We start from the raw sequence: 13523 nt of genomic DNA on the forward strand, positions 1-13523 counted from the left end.
AAAGTCATGCAAACACTGTCACAGATCCTCACAGGTAAGACTTTATCGTTTACAAAACACAGTGGTTTTTCATAGTGTCTCCTCATAATAACCTTTACAATATTCTCATTTATATATAAAAAATTTTTTTGTATACTGAGCAGACATATGATATCTTTCACACTATGCCGTGGCTGCTGGGCCATATGGCTCATATATACCTGCATTCATTTATATAATGGTTTACATGTTTATACGTCTAAGCGCTAGTTTTAGCACCTATCTCAGTCCCGTGGAAAGAAAGGAAACTTTATATCTTCCTAACTTTCCTTCTTCAAAAGACTTTTAAAAGCAATATAAACTTTTTATTTATGGATATTTTTTGTATTGTCTATAGAAACATCTTGTCTGCACATTCACGTCTTCAATAAACACTCCACCATAAAACACACACCCAATTAACTCTATGTTAAGAGGCCATACAATCTAACGATCAGCTGTTTAGAGTTATACAATCAGTATGGGGTCATGTGTGAGACGTACAATGTGTATATAAGTGACTTTCATTGTTATACAAACCAGCTATGAGTAAGCGCTCTATGGGAGCGTGAAACGCGTCAGCGGTTATGCTGTATCACTTCAACAGAGCAATGTACGCATTTTATACCATGTCATTTTTTCAATAAAGAAGATTTTACCTTTATTATTCCAATCCGGAGTGCGGCAGTCCAGATTTTTCATTGCACCTATACCATTGGAATAGCAATCGCCAGCACCTGGAGCTCTCACAATTCACCCAGCGGAGGACGGGAAATTCAAACCCAGTTACCTGGAGCGGTGGTCACCAACCCTTACATTTCTTGTTGCATTCTTTATAAAGTCTGAATGCGGAGGATGATCCCTCAACCTCGTATTTTTTTAAGGCCTTCTCCTTTGCTTTTATATGCATTTTTACATTGGAGTTAAGCCATCCAGGATTTTTGTTCGCTCTTTTAAATTTATTATCCAATGGGATACATTGGCTAATGCCCTTATTTAATATGCTCTTAAAGCAAACCCATCTCTCCTCTGTATTCTTTGTTCCTAATATTTTATCCCAATTTATGCCTTTTAGCAAGGTTTGTAGTTTAGGGAAGTTGGCTCTTTTGAAATTCAGTGTCTTTGTGTTCCCTTCATGTTTCCTATTTGTGTGATTTATACTGAAACTAATTGACCTGTGATCGCTGTTACCTAAATTGCCACGTATTTCCACATCCGTGATCAGGTCTGTATTGTTGGTAATCAGTAGATCCAGTAATGTTTTATTTCTAGTTGGTGCATCTACCATCTGACCCATAAAATTGTCCTGCAAGACATTAAGGAACTGGCGAGCCTTAAATGAATGCGCGGTTCCCTCCGCCCAGTCTATGTCCGGATAATTAAAATCCCCCATTATGATAACACTTCCCATCCTTGCTGCTAATCCAATTTGTGATAGGAGATCCGTCTCCACTTTCTCCCTCAGGTTAGGGGACCTATAGCATACTCCCACTATTATTTTCCCCTTAACTTCATCCCTTTGGAGCTCTACCCATAAGGATTCCACCTCCTCTCTAGCTCCTTCAGTGATGTCATCTCTCACATTCGCTTGTACATTATTCCTGATATATAGGCATACCCCTCCCCCTTTTTTACCCTCTCTATCCTTGCGGTATAGGGTATACCCTTGAATGTTTGCCATCCAATCATGAGAGCTGTTGAACCAGGTCTCTGAAATTCCCACAAAATCCAAATCCTCCTTGTACAACAGTATCTCTAGTTCACCCATCTTGTCCGCCATGCTCCTGGCATTGGTGAACATGCCACATAGTTTAGACCGGTCGCATATTGTCCTCGTATTGGGTGTTTCGAGATTGCAACTAGGACTTGCTACTATACTCACCTTGTGTTTCTGTGCTTTGGTTAACCTACCACTAATGCCCCCAATACTACCCTCTGGAATATCTGTCTTTGTTCTAGTCTGGTATTTTTGTTGTTTGTATACATTTTTATGTGAAATTTTAAGGCTTTATTAAAAAAAAAAAAATAAAAGTTGAAAAAAAAAAAAAATTAAATTTTGTGCAGGAACTGTTCTAAGCACGGGAAACACACGCCACTTTACAGGCATACTATAGACACCCTCCAGGTACGATATTTAAAGGAATATTTCACTTTTTTTTTTTTACTTTAAGCATCATTAAAATCACTGCTTCCAAAAAAACAGCCGTTTTTAAAAGGTTTTTTTGCATTGATACATGTCCCCTGGGGCAGGACCCGGGTCCCCAAACCCTTTTTAGGACAATACCATGAAAATTAGCCTTTAAAATGAGCACTTTTGATTTTGAACGTTCGAGTCCCATAGACGTCAATGGGGTTCTAACGTTCGTGCGAATTTTCGGTCCGTTCGCAGGTTCTGGTGCGAACCGAACCGGGAGGTGTTCGCTCATCCCTAATACTGATCATAAAAATCTGCAGTATTTACAATCGCGAAATGCTTGAACCCACGTCAAGCTCGCTGAGCCCACTTTTTCGCCCGCTTCAACTTTAACATTACCTTTCGTCTAGGTGCCAAAAATCATTCGAGCAGATGCCTTGTCCAGGTCGTTTGATGTCAACAATTCTGAGAATCACCTAGATCCTGGCCCCATCATCCCTCTGTATCGTATTCTAGCCACTACTCAGCTCCGGTCTATGCAGCCTCCTCCAGGTAAAACTTTTGTAGTTCCTCCACTTCGTCCCAAACTCCTTGCTTAGGCACATGACTCCAAGTTCACTGGACATCCTGGCATATTTCGTACTTGTGACCTTCTTCAGTGTCATTAGTGGTGGCCTTCTCTTCGTAAGAATGTTAAGGAATACGTTCAAGCTTGTACGGTTTGTGTACTATCCAAATCTTCCACGTCCACCCCTGCTGGGTTGCTTTTGCTCTTACCATTTCCCGATATACCTTGGCATTGTATTTCCATGGATTTTATCTCAAATCTGCCCCCCTCAACAGGTTCTACAGTCATCTGGGTAGTGGTGGATCGGTTCTCCAAAGTGTGTGACTTGATTCCTCTCCCAAGCCTACCTTCTGCTCCCAGTCCTGCCACAACTTTCATTAAGGAGATCTTTCGTCTTCATGGGATGCCTTCACATATCGTCTCTGACAGAGGAGTTCAATTTACTGCTCGGTTTTGGAGAGCCTTGGCCAGCTCCGTTGGGATTAAATTGGATTTTTCATCTGCCTTTCATCCCCAGTCCAATGGGCAAACGGAACTTGTCAATCAAAATGTAGAACGTTTTCTCCGTGCCTTCATCTCAGCCCACCAAGATGACTGGGTTGACCTTTTCCCCTGGGCAGAGTTTGCCTTAAACCATCACTCCAATGCCAGTTCTGGAAAATCTCCCTTCTTCACTGTTTACGGGCAGCATCCATCTGTTCCCTTTCCTGTTCCAATTTCTCCTCTTGTACCAGCAGAAGATGAAACTCAAAGGTCCTTCAACTCAATCTGGAAAGAAGTCTCTTAGAATCTTCATTTAGCTACTTCCAGGCATAAAACGGCAGCAGATCGTCATTGCCGTCCGGCTCCTAAGTTCCTGCCTGGCGATAGAGTTTGACTCTCTGCCAAGCACATCCGACTCCTGGTGCCCTCAATGAAATGGTCTGGAGGAGAGGTCTTGGGTTCCTGCCACCGATGTCTCAGTCACACGTTTGGTGACCAGATTCCATCGGAAATTTCTCTCCAAGCCAGCCCCCAGACGTGTAGGGGGACCTCGTAAGGGGGGGGTACTGTCACAGATCAGCTGCGGAGCTGATCTGTGTCTCACCTTTACTGCTGTAGGCCGGCTGGCACCTGTTGATCCACTAGCTTGTGTTCAGCTCTGTTGCACTCTACAGCTATAGGTGTCGCCGGCCTCACCTGTTGCTTAATATATGATTCCTTCCTGCTACTTCCTGTCCTCCTCATGTGCTTCTCTATTTAAATCCCTCTCAGGCTAGTTCTGGTTGCTTGAGCAACATTTGTTTCTGAGCTCCCTTCGTGTAACCTGCCTTAACCTGACCTCTCGTGAACTGATCTCTTGTGTACTGACTCGGCTTGTTCAAATTACGTTGTCTGCAGCCCGTCCTGACCTTGGCTCGCTATCCGGCTCTCCTTTGCTTCATCCATCCATCCTTGTCTGACAGTGTCTTCTGGTACTTCCCTAGCGATTGGGGTGAACCCAGGGGTCATGACCTGGGGTCAGCATGTAGCTAAGCCCAAATCCTCGTGAGGGGGTCCCTGGCAGAATACCAGCTGGCCCTTAGACTCCACACCCTGGGGAATCCTGTGTCACGTGTTCGCCTGTGGGCTCACTGTAAGTAGTACCGTGACAGTTTCATCCGCAAGTCCTTGTCTCCTGCTGGTGCTGGTTTCTTCTTTGTGAAGAAGAAGAGTGGTGAACTGAAACCTTGTATCGATGATAGGGGTCTCAATCAGTTCACGATTAAGAATGCCTATCTGATTCCATTGATTACAGAGTTATTTGACCGCCCCAAGGGAGCAACGGTTGATTTCAGAGGGGCATACAATCTTGTGTGGATTAAGGAGGGCGACGAGTAGAAAACTGCATTTAATACCAGAACAGGCCATTATGAGTACCCCGTAATGCCTTTTGGCCTTTATAACGCCCCGGCAGTTTTCCAGGAATTTATTAACAATGTCCTCCGAGATTTGTTGCAGTTATGTGTGGTGGTTTATCTCGACGATATCCTCATATTTTCCAAGTCCCTGGAGAGCCACCACACAGATGTCTGTTGTGTGCTTCAGAAACTAAGAGAGAACAATCTCTATTGTAAATTGGAGAAGTGCAAATTCCATTGTGAACAGGTTAAATTCCTAGGTTATGTCATTTCCACTGCTGGTTTTTGGATGGACCCAGAGAAACTTTCACCAGTCCTACAGTGGCCCTGACCCGTGGGTTTACATCCTCTGCAGCGTTTTCTTGGCTTTGGCAACTTTTATCGGAAGTTTATTTCGTAACTTCTTGTCTCTGGTAAAGTCCCTGACTGATATGACCAGAAAGGACGGTAACCCACAGAGTTGGTCTCCGGAGTCCATTAAGGCCTTTGAGAATCTCAAGGCTGCCTTTGTTTCTGCTCCTGTGTTGGCACACCCTGATCCTACATTACCTTTTATCCTTGAGGTTGATACCTCTGAGACTGGAGTTGGCGTCCTTCTGTCTCAACGTCCTACCTGCATCCTTGTGGCTACTTTTTCAAGAAATTGTCACCTGCTGACTACAATTACAAGATTGGTGACAGAGCTGTTAGCGATCATTTTAGCCCTGAGAGAATGGAGACATCTCCTCGAAGGTACCACTGTGCTGGTTCCCATTCTTACTGACCATAACAATCTCACATTCTTGTCTGAGGCTAAACGCCTCTCTCCCAGAAGGACGCAATGCACTCTTTTCTTGTCAGGTTTCAATTACATTGTCTTATTCATACTAAGAATGTAAGGGCTGGCGCTTTGTCACGACAATTTTCCTCCACTTCCAAGATGGAGTCGGCTCCGGTTCCTGTGATTCCTCCTAATCGTATTCTGGCTATGGTTTGCACCAGTCTCACTTCTCCTTTGGGTGACAAAATTCTTGCTGCTCAGATCCACGCTCCTCCTGAGAAACCTTGTGACCGCTGCTTTGTCACAGAGAGTCTCCGTACTGCTGTGCTCCAGACTTACCATTCTCCCCAAGCTGCTGGCCACCCTGGGAAGAATCAACTCTTTTGGGACATTTTCCAACAATTCTGGTGGCCTAGTCTACATGCTGATGTAACTGCCTTCGTAGTTGCCTGTTCCGTGTGTGCTCAGAGTAAGACTCCACGACACCTTCCAGTGGGTCTCCTACAACCCATACCAAATGGAGAGAGGCCCTGGACCCACCTATCTATGGATTTCATTGTAGAGTTACCCAACTCCCAGGGCAACACAGTTATCCTTATGGTGGTTGACCGATCTTGAAAATGTCTCATTGTATTCCACTTAAGAATTTGCCCACTTCTAAGGAACTGGCTTCCATTTTTGCTCGGGAGATCTTTCGCTTACATGGGCTACCCAAAATGATTGTCTCGGACCGGGGTAGTCAGTTTGTGTCCCAGTTCTGGTGAGCCTTTTGTGCACAGTTGGGAATTCAGCTTGCTTTCTCCTTTGCGTATCACCCACAGTCTAATGGGGCTGCAGAACGAGCCAATCAGTCCTTGGAGCAATTCCTACGTTGCTATATTTCTGACCATCATAACAACTGGTCAGACCTCTTACTGTGGGCAGAGTTTGCTCACAATTGTGCCTTGAATTCTGCTTCCCGATTGTCCCCATTGATGGCGAACTATGGTTTTCAACCTTCCATGTTGCCTGACTCTTTTGTTCCACAGAGTATTCCTATATTAGAGGAGCATCTCCGTGGTCTTCTTGGGCACAAGTCTGGGAAGCTTTGCGACATGTTAATGACAGGTACTTCTGCAACCGCTTTACTATCTTGGTGCACATCCTCACCCTGTTCAGGCTGAGAACCATGATGAGTATGAAGTACAGTCCATTGTTGACTCCCATAGGTGCATACAGTACCTGGTGCTTTGGAAAGGGTACGGTCTGGAGGAATGCTCTTGGGTCCCATCCTCGGATGTAAATGCCCCTGTCCTCCTCTGTGATTTCCATAGATGTTTTCCCCTCAAGCCTGGTGGTCCCCTGAGGGGGAGGGTTCGTTGAGGAGGGGGTACTGTCAGGGCTTGGCCCAGTCTGCTAATTGCCAACTCCTATCTCTCCACAGTGACTCACCCGTTGAAGATCCTGCTAGTCGGTCCTGCCTACTTAAGCCGTCCAGTCCAGATGATCTCTGCCTTCGCCTTGGTCACATCTCTAGAGATGCTCTCCTGTTTTCCTGTTAAAGATTTGCTTGGCTGACATTCCGTCTGGCCAGGGCTGGACTGGGACAATAATTTGGCCCTGGACTTCATACAGACCGGCCCACTTTACTCCAAACACCTGGTGTTGGCACTTCAATCATCACGGCACCATGGTTGATATGGTGTCAGGATGATTGAAGTGCATAATTTCTATTATTACATTGTATAAAATGAAATAGTTCAACTCAGCATAATGCAGAACCAGTGGGAGCCCTGAGCGTGTCACTTGTCACTGTCGCACCGGTGCTCTGCATTTACTAGCCTGATCGGTTCCCGCTGGCGGCTCCTAATTCAGATTGATGACAAGCCTGGACTCTTGCACAGTGTTTCAATGCCTTTCACCCTACTCCCTTTGTCAGTAACATTCCTTTAGTGGAATAAAAAGTTGTTTTAATGCTACACTTAGTTGGCGCTCTGTATCTCTCTCTCTCTCTCTCCTCCCCATCACTGAAACCAGCCCACTGAGCCATCGGCCCACCGGGAAACTCCCTGTAGTCCCGATGGCCAGTACATGCCTGCGTCTGGCTCCCTGACATTTTGGCTTGTCTGGCTATGTTTTGACAATGTTTACTCTGTTTACCGTTTTATTATTTTTAAACAAGTGTGATTTAACTGTACTTCTGTCTCAGTCTGATTCATGGTTTCTGACATGCTGCCTGTTGCTTAAAATATTTTTTATTTTTTGTATGTGGTCTTTTTATTAAACTCTCCAGTATCTTCCCGACTATAGAAGTTAAACTAATGCCTCGTACACCCGGTCGGAATTTCCGACAGAAAAATCTTATGGGAGCTTTTCATCGTATATTCCGATCATGTGTATGCCCCATCGGACTTGTTACGTTGAAAATTCAGACAGACTTAGATAGAGAACATGTTCTATATTTTTCCGACGGAACAAATTCCCATCTGTATGCTGTTTCGACGTTGTACGTGTTGTCCCGTGGTATGTGTTGTACGTCACCGCGTTCCTAATGGTCGGAATTTGGTGTGACCGTGTGTGTGCAAGACAGCTTGAGCGGAATTCCATCGGAATTCCATCGGAAAAACCTTCAGAGTTTATTCCGACGGCAAAACCGGTCGTGTGTACAGGGCATAACAGGTTTATAGTTATTTGGTAAAGACGTTGATCCCTTTTTGAATACGGGCACCACATTGACCCTACACCAATCCAGTGGTACCATTCCAGTTATTAATGAGTCCCTAAAAATTAGAAACAATGGCTTTGAAATGACAGAGCTCAATTCTTTTAGGATCCGTGGGTGATTGCCATCTGGTCCAGGTGTTTTATCCACCTTTATTCTGTCTAAATATTTCTGGACCATATTACTTTTGAGACATTGTGGATCATTTGGGGCTGTGTCAATACCATCCCCATTATGGACATGAGCTCCCCCATGCTCCTTTATATACACAGAGCTGAAGAAAGTATTTAATAAATTTGCCCTTTGTTTGGCCCCAGTCACCCACTCTAGATTATTTTGTAAGGGCCTACATGCTCAGACCTGACCTTTTTGCTAGACTTTATGGGGGTTTGTCCTACTATCTTTTGCAATCTGCTGTTCGTTTGGAATTTTTGCATCCTTGATTTCCCTTTTTCATATTCTGTTATATTCTATGTAGCATTTAAACAATGATAGTGTTCCTTCATTTATCTATTTTTTAAAAGTTATTTTCTTATTATTTATAGCCATTTTAACTTTGGCCGTGTTCTACATAGGTTTTATTTTTAGCCTTTTAAACTTATTGCCCATGGGAATATACTTTGCAGTGACTTCGCATACAGTCTTTTTGAAGAATTCCCATTTCTGATCTGTGTTCATTGATGCCAATATTCCCTCCTAGTCTAATGCCCTGTACACATGGTCGGACATTGATCGGACATTCCGACAACAAAATCCATGGATTTTTTCTGACGGATGTTGGCTCAAACTTGTCTTGCATACACACGATCACACAAAGTTGTCGGAAAATCCGATCGTTCTGAACGCGGGGACGTAAAACGCGTACGTCGGGACTATAAACGGGGCAGTAGCCAATAGCTTTTGTCTCTTAATTTATTCTGAGCATGCGTGGCACTTTGTGCATCGGATTTGTGTACACACGATCGAAATTTCCGACAACGGATTTTGTTGTCGGAAAATTTTATAGCAAGATCTCAAACTTTGTGTGTCGGAAATTCCTATGGAACATGTGTGATGGAGCCTACACATGGTCGGAATTTCCGACAGCAAGGTCCTATCACACATTTTCCATCAGAAAATCCTATCGTGTGTACAGGGTATAAGTCTTGGAGAGCAGCCCTCATCCTTGGAAAATTTGCTCTCTTAAAGTTAAGTGTTTTTATCTTTCCCGTATGTGTTTGTTGCTTACAGCTAACAATAAATTAAATCATGTTATGTTCACTGCTACCAAGAGGTTCTTTTATATGAATATTGGTAATAAGCTCTGCATGGTTTAAGATTACCAGGTCCAGCCGAGTGTCATTCCTAGTCAGGGCCTCAATAAACTGGACCATAAAATTGTCTTGTAATAGGTTTATACATTTTTGTCTTTTAACTGTCCCAGCAGTGCCATTACTCCAGTCAATTTCCGGGTAGTTAAAATCCCCCATTATTATCACTGTCCCAGCCCTTGCAGCCCTTTGCATCTGTGCAAGGAGCTGAGTCTCCACCTCCTCATTAACACAGGGAGATCTATAACAAACTCCAATGATAACCTTTGTAGTACACACACCCATGTTCCACCCATAATGCTTCAGACTCATCACACTTTCCATCAACTAGGACCTCTTTCACACTCACTTTGAGATCACTTCTCACATAGAGACAGACACCACAACCCCTCCATTTTACCCTGTCTTTCCAAAACAGAGCATAGCCAGGAATGTTAAGAGCCCAGTCATGAGAAGAGTGAAGCCAAGATTTAGCAATACCAATTAAATCATAGTTCTCATGCACCAGAGCTTCAAACTCACCTATTTTGCTTGACAGACTACTGGCATTAGTGAACAAACACTAATTCAAATGTGACAAGAGAGTACAACTTAAAAAAATTGCCATGACTCTTACTAAATGCCTCAGACTGTCTACTTTCCAAAAAAGAGGTCATTTGGGAGGTATTTGTACTGTCCTGGCATTTTAAGGGTCTCAAGAAATGAGATAGACCGTCAATACCTCAGAAATTACCGATTTTCAAGTACATATACCATAGTTTGTAGACGCTATAACTTTCACACAAATCAAATAATATACACTTATTGGGATTTATTTTTACCAAACACATGTAGCAAAATATATTTTGTGCTAAATTTATGAAGAAATTAGATTTTATTGAATATGTTGAAAGTTGGCTGGAGGGAGAGGGGGAGAAACCGGCTTTCAGCTGCTGGAGGAAGCGACACAGACAGAGTGCATTGTTCTGTAATTGTCCTCCCGTTCTACTGCACGGTCTCCCTGCTGTCTGGGCCCCCCTGTGTGCATGGGCTCCCTACAGGAGGCCTGGTGGTACCCCCCTATGGGTGGCCCTGACTGTGGTGTATCAAAATATAAGAAAAGGTGAAAACAAATATTGTATTTTTAAAATTACATTTGTTTGATGACTGGATAGTATGCTTATGCAAAATGGAATTAAAAAAAAAAAAACATCTGATTTGCTTTTCCTAATACAGTGTAGTGCAACACATGGTACACTGGGCTCTACATTGCTCTTTGCTCAATGTCATATTCTGTATGCTGCACTTTTAGCTGCAGCTGTGCTATAAGTTTCCTATTTGGTTCACCACCCAGGCTAAACCATCCTTCTCCATTTATTTTCCTACCACTTACCCAACATTGATACTAGTGATAGTACTAATTGTATTCCACTGACACTAGTCAATAAGCCCTTTCTACTCCCATATTTGTTTTAGTGTTTTCCGAGGACCTATTTTGTCCTAAATATGGCTAACCAGGGAGAAAGGTGTGACACTACAATCTTTATTCCATCATTGGTCACATTGCCTGTATTGGTCACATCACATGCTCTTGGCGAGCAGCGTATGCATTGTGCCACATTTTCCTTTTCCTGTATAGGTGTCCTTTCTATTTATATGCAAATGCTGGCAACTACGCAGTGGACATACCACTGCTTATCGATAGGTTCACAGGTTCTCCTTCTGCAAGTTTAATGCTTTTTAGTCAGTTTGTTTATCATTAAATACATTATTACAAAGACTTTATAATATAGAACAGATGCAATAAAAGGACCATTTGCACAAATGTCACATGGTATGAGTTTTAATAGTTTGCTGCATTTAGCTTTGGGTATTCTCAACTTCCTGTGTTCATTCTTCCCTTGCCTGTATTAACCCCATGTGTCTCTCTCTACAGGTGATTGTATCCCGTGTTGCACAAGTATGTAAGAATGACATGGGGGGATCTCAAAGAATTCTAGAAAAACAATTTACATCCTTCTTGAAAGCTCGCCTCAACTGTTCTGTTCCTGGAGACTCTCACTTTTATTTCAATCTTATCCAGTCATCAAGTGAAATTCTGGCCTTCGGTGGAAAGCAAGTTCTAATTGCCCTCTTCTCTACCCCAACCAACAGGTAGATTTTTTATAATTCTAACGACATATAAATATAAATGCATACCTCTTACATAGAGATACCTATATCTCATGTATATAAAGCTATTTTATTGCTTGAAATAGAAGCTATTAAAAGAGTGTACCTTTTAATATGGTTGTGAAGGTAAACAGTAGGGGTTTGTAAGGATTCTCATTAATACATGGTATATATATATATATATATATATATATATATATATATATATATATATATATATATGTATATATATATATATATATATATGTAGCGCTGGTATTTTCAATACAGACATATAAATTTAGTTGTCTGCAGCTGTAATTAGCTCAGATTACAATTATTGTAATTTCTGGCTCTGTCTCAGCTTGGCTGGTTGTGTGGTTTTCCCTTTGGCTTGGGGTTGGCGCCCTATTAATCAGGCTAAGGTTGGAAATTACAACTAGCTAGGTGTTTTGAGCGCCTCTTTGCCCGGAAACAGTCAGTGGGTGTGGTGTGCCTCCTGTGCCTTCTGGGAGGGGGGTACTTGAGGGACATACCCTGTGACACGGGGTGTCTTGTAACCTGATGGCCCTTCTGGCCTAAGGTGTATCGCTGCCGTCAAATTGTCTTGGGGCCGGCTGGCACGAGGCGTTGTTACTTGAGGTAGGCCCCAAAAGTCTTGGGAGGCCTACCGATTCAGGGGTGGTCCTGTGCTGTCTTGCCTGCGGGGAGAAGCCGAGCGACTGGAGGATCCAGGGGAGGACTTTTCAGGAGAGGACTGCGCAATAAGGCCGGTGCCTCTAGAAGAGCCTGGAGACTCAGTTGTAGGAAGCATCCCAGATCATCTACCATACAGTGCCGTAAGTTCAAAGCAAGGGAACTGGTACTGTGTATTCAAACCTTGATATTGCAACAAGTTGTTGATTGCTCAATCCTGTGGCAGAGGATTGTGTAACATTTGTGTAACATTTGTTCGGAATCTTATATCACATTCGAAAAAAACTATCAAATTCGAAAAAATTCTACCACATTCGAAAAAACTGTCAAATTCGAAAAACTTCTACCACATTCGAAAAAAACTATAAAATTCGATATATATATAAAACCATCTTCCGAAATAGGAATTTGGTACAGAATGAATTTGAAAAGAAAAGATTAGAATAGAATATTTTATATTTTTTTCTATTCTGTTCTATTGTTTTTCTATGCTATTCTTTTATATTATTTCCTGTTCTATTCTAATCTTTTCTATTTGAATTCATTCTGTACCAAATTCCAATTTCGGAAGATGGTTATATATATATAGATCTCTCTCTCTCTCTCTCTCTCTCTCTCTCTCTCTCTCTCTCTCTCTCTCTCTCTCTCTCTCTCTCTATATATATATATATATATATATATATATATATTGATATAGATATAGATAGATAGAGAGATATATATATAGAGATATATATATCTCTATATATATATCTCTCTATCTATCTATATCTATATATATATATATATATATATAGATAACTATCTATATATATATATATATATATATATATATATATATATATATATATATAATTTTTTTCTATTCTGTTCTGTTCTGTTGTTTTTCTGTTCTAGTCTTTTCTATTAGAATTCGATTTCATTCTATTTCATTCTGTTTCTGTATAACCATTTTCAGAAATTCAAATTTCGTATAGAATGATTTTGCATTCAAATAGAAAAGATTAGAATAAAAAATAGAAAAGAATAGAAAAGAATAGAAAAAAAAATTAAAAAAAATTATATATATATATATATATATATATATATATATATATATATATATATATATATATATATATATATATAAAACCATCTTCCGAAATTTGAATTTCTTATAAAATGAATTCGAATTTGAATAGAAAAGATTAGAATAGAGTAGAAAAGACTAGAAAAACAATAGAACAGAATAGAATAAAATATATATATTATATTTTATTCTGTTCTGTTCTATTGTTTGTCTAGTCTATTATTTTCTATTCTAATCTTTTCTATTCAAATTCGAAT

At 41.4% G+C, this 13523-nt stretch overlaps 1 protein-coding gene across 4 annotated transcripts in view; it reads left to right on the forward strand.

The window, feature by feature from the left end:
• SEMA6B (semaphorin 6B) overlaps positions 1–13523 on the forward strand; it is a 1880978-nt gene that overhangs the window by 1440046 nt on the left and 427409 nt on the right. For all 4 annotated transcript variants that reach the window (XM_073594847.1, XM_073594838.1, XM_073594868.1 and 1 more), the window contains one exon: positions 11287–11504. In XM_073594847.1, coding sequence (XP_073450948.1) covers positions 11287–11504 — 218 coding nt within the window. The remainder of the gene's footprint in view (positions 1–11286; positions 11505–13523) is intronic.

The sequence above is a fragment of the Aquarana catesbeiana genome, linkage group LG01 (assembly GCF_042186555.1).
Source record: "Aquarana catesbeiana isolate 2022-GZ linkage group LG01, ASM4218655v1, whole genome shotgun sequence".
Classification (NCBI taxonomy): domain Eukaryota; kingdom Metazoa; phylum Chordata; class Amphibia; order Anura; family Ranidae; genus Aquarana; species Aquarana catesbeiana.